Source organism: Pseudorasbora parva, chromosome 24, assembly GCF_024679245.1.
Source record: "Pseudorasbora parva isolate DD20220531a chromosome 24, ASM2467924v1, whole genome shotgun sequence".
Classification (NCBI taxonomy): domain Eukaryota; kingdom Metazoa; phylum Chordata; class Actinopteri; order Cypriniformes; family Gobionidae; genus Pseudorasbora; species Pseudorasbora parva.
Window position 1 is genome coordinate 7,790,422 of NC_090195.1, and position 9,130 is coordinate 7,799,551.

General features: G+C 36.0%; 1 protein-coding gene across 2 annotated transcripts in view; it reads left to right on the forward strand.

Annotated features, from left to right (window-relative positions):
- Positions 1 to 6,519, forward strand: part of LOC137064239 (matrix metalloproteinase-16-like) — a 76,933-nt gene extending 70,414 nt beyond the window's left edge. For both annotated transcript variants that reach the window (XM_067435606.1, XM_067435607.1), the window contains one exon: positions 1,222 to 6,519. In XM_067435606.1, coding sequence (XP_067291707.1) covers positions 1,222 to 1,550 — 329 coding nt within the window. In that variant the 3' untranslated portion in view covers positions 1,551 to 6,519. The remainder of the gene's footprint in view (positions 1 to 1,221) is intronic.
- The last annotated feature ends 2,611 nt before the right edge of the window (positions 6,520 to 9,130 follow it).

A 9,130-nucleotide genomic window follows, 5' to 3' on the forward strand; every position in this document is an offset into this window, starting at 1 on the left:
TGGGCTTTCTTTCAGCCCTGTCTCTGCACGTTATCCAAAAGGCCTCTGTGGGCGAGACAGAGGAGAGAAAATTGACCCTAATTATGTGTCATCATGGCCAGCCGATCATGGGGAGATCGGAAAGGACAGCTTTCTTTTTAGCTCCGGTCCCGTTTTATTGCATGTATAGATTTTACGATAACACAGTGGTCTTACGATAAGCCTTTTTCTTTGGTTTAGTGTCTTTCAAATCACACTGAGCCCCTGTTCCAGTATAGACCATTTTTATTTCAAGGATTTAGAATCTTTATTAATCAGATTTAGTGGAGAGTGACAGGAAATGATTGGGGAGAGACGGGATCAGGATAAATGTCTGGTTGGAACTTGCATCCAGTAGGCTTGAGAAATAAAATAAAATAAAATAAAATAAAATAAAATAAAATAAAATAAAATAAAATAAAATAAAATAAAATAAAATAAAATAAAATAAAATAAAATAAAATAAAATAAAATAAAATAAAATAAAATAAAATAAAATAAAATAAAATAAAAAAAGCAACTTGTGGTTTTGGATAAAAGCAAAAAATAAATTAAATAAATTAGGTATCATAACGGGAGCTAAATGGGTTTGTCAACTTTTAAAAGGAAAGTGAAAATGCTATACACTATAAAAATAAATATTTTGTCTATTCCAGCAGGCTTGAGCTTGTGGTTTAAAATAACATGTAATATAATTGTCATGTATGTGTCATACATATTTTTATTTAATAATATATGTATTTTTGTTAAATATTTTTAATGGCTCTATTTAATTTGGTTTACATACTGTGTCTATCTATCTATCTATCTATCTATCTATCTATCTATCTATCTATCTATCTATCTATCTATCTATCTATCTATCTATCTATCTATCTATCTATCTATCTATGTTTCTATCTATCTATCTATCTATCTATCTATCTATCTATCTATCTATCTATCTATCTATCTATCTATCTATCTATCTATCTATCTATCTATCTATCTATCTATCTATCTATCTATCCATCCATCCATCCATCCATCCATCCATCCATCCATCCATTCATCCATCTATATTTAAATGCTACAAGTGTATTTAGGCATCACAATATTATGTACAGTACAGTACACCTTGAGATTTATTAAAGATTATTTTTACATGACCGCATATAAATATAAAACCATCTTACAAATGTCTCCTGTGTCTATGCTTTGCAGGTTTCACGTACTTCTACAAGGGTAAAGAATATTGGAAGTTCAACAACCACAGGCTGCGGGTGGAGTCCGGATACCCTCGCTCCATCCTGAAAGACTTCATGGGATGCGACCTCACGCCCATCGACCCCGACCTGCAGCCGACGGATGACGAGGAAGTCGTGATTAAACTGGACAACGAAGCCAGCACGGTCAAAGCCATCGCCATCGTCATTCCCTGCGTCCTGGCGCTCTGCCTGCTGGTGTTGATCTACACCGTCTTTCAGTTCAAGAGGAAGGGTACGCCGCGACACATACTGTACTGTAAACGCTCCATGCAGGAGTGGGTGTGAGTCAGATAGCCACGAGACACAGTGGTGAAAACACCCCGAACCTGCGGACTTTGGCTCTTGACCTGCGTCTCGCTCAAGGAGAACAGCGAGGGCCTTTGCTTTGATTCCCCTCTCCAGGAGATGAGGGGCGCATTCCCTCCCCTCCCCCCTCCCCCAAAACCCCCTTCTCTTCTCTCATTGGCCCCGGTGCACCCGCTGTAGGACTGCAAGGATCCCACGGTGCATTGGGACGTCCAGTGCCACTGTTCGACGTGGAAATCGCTGATTGCTATACCTTTAGGTTTTACAAGTGCACGCTGAAAACACGAAAAGAAAAAAAAATGAAAACGCAGCAGGAGTCCGCGTTTTGTTTCATCTTTTCCGATTTTTGCTTGGCTCCAGTCTATAATTTATTTTCAGAGATATTTACGATTCCCTTTAAAGCACTCCCAAACCAAATAAAGACTTTCTCTCCAAAGAGGATCTTTTTTTTTCTTTTCTTTTTATATACGTTTTTTTTTTTCTCCCTGCCTGCTCTTAATATTTTGCAGTGATATGTAGTGGGGGAAGTTTTGACTGTTGTGGCAGTCTGTCTCAAAACAGGGGCCAAAATATTCTGCAATATTTTTAACAGCCTTAATTATGGATTGTGTTGTTTGCTTTTGTCTTAGTTTATTCACTTGTTTTTGAGAACCGCTTTGTTTGTCTGTCGGAAAGGCGGTGCAATATTGCTTCGCTCCCTTTGAGATCGTGGTTAACCTCATTTGCGCCAGGGGCTGCACTGCAGGGTCGCCCCGGCCGCTGGAGCAGGGGCGTGACTCCTTAACCTCTGCCTAACATGAAGCATATCAGTCAAAACAGAGGGAAGACCAAGCCACCGCAACGACAAATATTTTATTACGCTTTTTCCGTCCGACGGTGGAATCGCAACCGCAAAGGACGAGCTTGAACCGTTATCGCGCTTCACTCGTTTGGTCGTGTTCGAGATTTGAGAATTCGTATCTTCCCTTTTTTCCGAAAGGTTGCTGTTCAAGCATGTCATCTCCTTCGGACTGCCTTGTTTTTGGGTCTGGATGGGATCCTAGAACCTTAAAGTATGAACCAGAACCACCAGAGCAACTCAGGACCGCGCTTGATTCAAAAGTGTATGCAAGCATTCACATCCAGTCCTGTGTCTTTATTATCAACCGAGAAGAAAATCATGGAAATATCATGTAACGTTTCACCATCGCCTGTGATCGGAAGTTTCTGCAATTGGATCGGGCGATGTTTTTTTTTAAACAGAGTCAGAACTCTCAGTTTTCGGTTCATGTTTCCAAGTCTGACTCTAGATCGGTCCTTTGCATCGAACGGATGTTTGAACGTACAGTTATTCGCTTGCATTAACATTTTATATGTTTGTTTGTTTTTTTGGTACATTTGAACAAACCGAATGGTCTCAACCTCAACATTAAAGTGGTACTTAAAGTGCTAAGCTGTCATCCGGCACGTTTCCTTTAGATTTCTTCTAAAGGAAACCATATGTGTGTTTCTGGCAAGCAGTGTTTGAATGTGTGTCTGTATCAATGCTAGATTTTTTCAATTTTTTTTCTTTTCTTTTCTTTCTTTTTTCATTGTTTTAAGAAAAAAAATGGGACGTTCTTCAAGTTCATGTACTTCATGGCTCGGTTTGGGACAAATCGTCCTGACAGACTTAATAAATTAATCAGTATATGATTAAAATGGCTTTTAGCGATTTGTTCACATTTACTTTGCATAAATAAAAGTCTGGGAAAATATAAACATCTACTCTCAAAACGTACAAAAATACCATGGTAATACCACAGTATTTTAGTATGGTAATCATTCAGTATCACACTATATATAAAAGCACTATGGTATTACCATGGTACTGTCGTAGTTCTTTTCTTCCTTTCTGTACCATGGTATTTTGAACATGATTACCATGAAATTATATTTTGCACATTGTGCCATGATGTTTAATCATGGTACCATGATACTACCATGGTATTGAACATTGTTCAATATGCTATCTTAGACATTTTACTATGATGTTTTATCATGGTACCATAATACTACTACTACTATGGTATCTACCATGGTATGTTGAACATGGTACCATGCATGGCATTCTGGACATTTTACCATGGTACTACTATGGTATTTTGGACATAGGACCATGGTACTGCTGTGGTATTTTAAAAAATGTGCCATTTTACTACTTATGGAATATTAGACTTTAGACATAAGACTGTATTTTGAACACGGCATCATAGTACTACTATATTTGAAACATTTTACCATGGTAATACTACATTTTGAACATGGTACCATGCCTGGCCATCTGGACATTTGACATGGTACTTTTAATATGTACCATGGTACTATCATGGTATTTTAGATGTTTTATCATGGTAGTATCATGGTATTCTGAACATGTACTATGTTTATTTTTATGTGTATTGTGGTAGTACCATATAAATACAATGCCACACCCAATGTAAAACCCAGTACCATGGTATACTTCAAAATTACCATAGTATTACTGTCTGATCCCATGGTACCACGATAATTTTTGTAAGGGTTCTATATTCTCTCTTTCTTACTGTGTGTGTGGGTGTGGGTGTGTGCACATATGTATGATCGCATCTGAACACTTCCCAGAATCCCATCCGATCAAACAAAAGTCAGCTTTAAACAACTGCGAAGAAAGGGCAGTCATTAAATAATACCAAAAATTGAGTATCGTAAAGGTGGTGTGTATCCTGTGGTTATATTTAGCTAGTATGATAAGAATCAAATCATAAAATATGAGACGGCGGTGAGGAGAGGCATTTAGAACTAAAGTTAACAGAGACAGACACGGCCCATGCGCATTCAGAGCGCTGGCGTGGCGGATGAGTTCAGCTCAGGCATCCAACTGCCATCTATGTTCCAAATCAAATCTAACTCAGCAAAATCACTGAGGCCATAGTTACTGTGAGCATAATGGCTCAGATGAGAGATTAAAGCAGTAAATGAGCTGAATTACTGTCTGTGGGAAACTTGGACTGCTTTTTAAACGTTAATCACTCTAAACCGACCAGCGATGTTGATGTGCAAAACTACGTATTTCCAAAATCAACTATTTGTGGGTCGTCTGAATGACTAGTCGACTAGTTAGATTTAGGCTTAGAGTTTATGTCCACCAGACACCAATCAGATGTGTGTCTTAATGGGAGGCATTCACAATCAAAAATTGCTAGATGGAGCTCAACATGAACAATGCAGGGATCTAAAGCATTTTTCTAAGTTTTAACGTGACACGCCACATTGAAACATGACAGAAAAACTGCGAGATACATCCCAAGGCCAAAAAATTGCATTTACACTACAATTCAAAAGTTTGGGGTTGGTAAGATTTTTTTATTATTTTATTATCTCATGCTCACAAAGGCTGCAATTATTTGTTCAAAAACAGTAAATGTGAAATATTATTACGGTAAAAAGGTTTTCTATTTAATATACACTGAACAAAATTATAAACACAACACTTTTGTTTTTGCCTCCATTTTTCATTACAACTTACACAAAAGGCCTATTTCTCTCTAAATCTGTGTTAGTGAGCACTTCTCCTTTGCCGATAATCCATCCACCTCACAGGTATGGCATATCAAGATACTGACAGTGCCTTAGGCTGTCCACAATAAAAGGCCACTCTAAAATGTGTAAAAACAAAAGTGTTACATTTATAATTTTGAACAGTATTTACATTTTTTATTCCTGTGATGTCAAAGCTGAATTTTCAGCATCATTATGCCAGTCTTCAGTGTCACGTTATCCATTGATTTGGTGCTCAAAACATTATCAATGTTGCTAATTAATATTTTTTATAACATTATATATTATTGTTATTATTTTAATCAATGAATGTGTCCTTGCTGAATATATTTCTTCATTTCTGAAAAAAAATACTTTGACCCCAAATTTTTTAATGGTAGTGTGCATAATATATAAAAAACACAATATTAATAATGACTTTACTTTAGTAAAAAAATATATATTCTTCTGAAAATCATATCTTGAAATTTGTTTTAGAAGATAGTGAATTTGTTTTTTGATGGAAGCTACGTTTTAGCATGTTAGCAATCTAAATCAAGGTCACCATGCTAAAGCTCAGTGTGCTAAAACAAAATGGCAACAAAGTATAAAACTTCATTAAATAAAACCATTTTTAACTCATTATTTTCCCCCATTAAACTACTTTTTGCATGTGTAGTCGACTAGTTGATCATCATTAGTAAGAAATGTCAAACAGACGAGTGTGCAAGGCTTATGTGTATTCGCTAAGAAGCTAATCTGTGGCTCTGTGTGTTTGGTGTAAGAACAGAGTGTGCTCTTTTTGAACGTTTTCTGTCTACCCGACAGAACTTGTGGTGCTATCTGGACCTACACTGGTGAGCATCATTCTGTAATCTTTTGGTGCTGTTATTATTTTAGACATTATGGACTTACACTTGATTTGACGACGGTCCTTGCAGGAATAATGTATCCGCGCTCATGTAGCACTAGCCATGATGATGAATGGAGTGGTAATGTTAGTTCAGTGTGTTAAAACCTTGGATATATATTTCCTGTGTGTTCTGTGAAGGCCTTAAGCTTAAGCTAAGTCAGGTGTCAAAGGTTGTGCCGCCCATTGGCTACATGTTGGTGCTAGACCCTGATTCATGTTTACAGTTTCTGTAACTTTAGCAAGGATGTGGTTTTCTGTTTGCTTTGCGACATGATATCATGATCTCAACTCCTCAAACTCATCAGCATCTGTGCTTTTCTCAATCCTCCTCATTGTCCTGTTTATCATCTTGCCATCCTGATTATTTTAAACGATTCCAAATGAAGGAAACAAAGTCTGAAAAACCTGTTTATACTTTTTCATTCTGTCTGTATCCCTGTATTTGTGATGTATCTGTTGACGATCCATTTCATTGATCAATAAACACATTTGAACATATTTCCCCAGAGCATTTTTGTGTTCATCTGCCTTAACCACCATCATGTTTCTTCATTGCTTGATTCATTATGGATCATTCCTAGTCCAAACATCCCTTAACCTCAGCTGTGAATAAAACTGGCACTAAACATAATATTCATTTCATTAACCCAAAATAATCAAAATCCCCTCAAATTAATTACATTTTTCAAAAATCATTTGTTTAAATGTAAACTTTTAGTTTTAGTGAAAAATTAAGAAACTGATAAAATTAGAAATATGAAAAACATGAAACGAATGAAAAATTCTAAACTATACAATAAAAAACTAACAATAACAACTACATAAGAAATTATAAAAAATATAAGCTAAACTGTTAAATATTTTATATGAGAACTTATAAAATGTCTAAAACAACACCAAATTGCATACAAATATTTTTAAATATACAGAAACTAAAAAATTCTGAAACAAAACAAACCAAAACCATAAAATACGATAAAAACATATTGACATATATAAATAATAATAAAAATATTATATATATATATATATATACACCTAAAGGATTATTAGGAGCACCATACTAATACTGTGTTTGACCCCCTTTCTCTTTCAGAACTGCCTTCATTCTACGTGGCATTGATTCAACAAGATGCTGAAAGCATTCTTTAGAAATGTTGGCCCATATTGATAGGAGAGCATCTTGCAGTTGATGGAGATTTGTGGGATGCAGATCCAGGGCACGAAGCTCTCGTTCCACCACATCCCAAAGATGCTCTATTGGGTTGAGATCTGGTGACTGTGGGGTCATTTTAGTACAGTGAACTCATTGTCATGTCCAAGAAACCAATTTGAAATTATTAGAGCTTTGTGACATGGTGCATTATCCTGCTGGAAGTAGCCATCAGAGGATGGGTACATGGTGGTCATAAAGAGATGGACATGGTCAGAAACAATGCTCAGGTAGGCCGTGGCATTAAAACGATGCCCTATATATATAATGTGAATTGCCAAATGAAAAAATAAAAAAATTGACACATTTTTACAGATTTGACAAATTTGATATGAATAGATAAAATATAAAACATTTGCTCAAAATATCATAAAAAATATTCATACACCTAATTATTCTGAAAGAAAAAAATGGAAGACAATAATTGTAAAATTAAATAGTTTACGGTCATATTGTTCTTATCAGGCATGTTTTCCATGCCAAAAAAGGCTTTTTAAGATATTGCCAAATCTCACTCCATTAGCAGGGTATTTTTATGAAAACGTTTTATTTCATAATGTAAGTGATAGACTTAAATAGGCTATAAATGCATTGCCACAATTGCCAAGTCCTTTTAATTAAAGCGCTTAGTGTTTTTTTATATATGAGATTCTGAAAACATTGATATATAATGTCTTTATGAGTGTCTGCAGGCAGATGTGCATCGATGCAGCTCAGCTAGGTGCCACAACTGCAGTGAGAGATCATTATCCTCATTAGTCGGACTGTGCTAAAGTGATTCGAACTGCAGGAAGAAATTAGCTCCATTTCTCAGAATATTGACTTGCTCGTGGGATTCATTCTACTCTCCACACCTTAATGACTTTTCTTATTTCTTATCAGTTGCTAAGACAGAAAAAGTAAACAATCACACAAGCTACCAATAAATGGCACATTTTCCGACTATGCTTAGTAAAAAACTAAATTTGTATGAATAGAATAACATTGCATAAACTACCAATTTCTCCAAATTGCGCAATAAAACAGATTACTGTGTGATTACTGTGTGTAGGCTTAATATAGATTTCTGTACTCAACATTTCTTTGGACTGCCACATATTCAGACATTTGTACAAAAATTGGATAAGGAATGCAGTCTTTAATCTGTTCAGATTTGTTCACTGACCCTTTTCTGCAGGTTTCACAGATAGGTGGCGACAAATGACTTTGACCGTTATGCTACAATTCTCTGCAAATGAATCAATAAATCATTTGTTCAGACGATTCATAAAGATCTAGTTTATGTCCAAAACTATTCGTAATATAATTCATTTGAATTTTAATGATTACAAATCTACTATAAAACTCCAGGATGAGTGTTGAAACATCCTGCGGATGATGACACAGAAGATCGAACACTTCTGACACGGTTTTCATCCACGATTCGTTCAGTCAAAAGATTTGCTCACTGGTTGCATTTGGAAATCTAGGCGGCTGACTTGTAAGGCAGTGTAAGTGCACAAAAGTTCCTCACAAAACTGATTTACTTAATTCAAAAACAAATATTTAATTACAACAGAAGTCACTTTTGGCTAGAAAGGATATCAGAAGTGGAAAAAAGTTGATATATATTATATTTACACACAAACTGACCAGCAATAGCAACTTTTAGATGCCATCATTCTTTTTCTAGCTCAACAGGAACACATGGGATTGTGGGAAATTAAAGGCAGAGAAGGATACATCTATGCTGCCTTAAAAAAATCGTTTAGAACTTCCTACCTTGAAATGTGTCCTCCGAAAGCAGCTTTTTCCAGTTTTCGGATGCAGCCACTGTCTCGTTCACACTCGAAACACAACTGCGCGCAGCCTGCTTGAGACACACATGAAAAACTGTATTGCGGAAGTTTTTAAAAA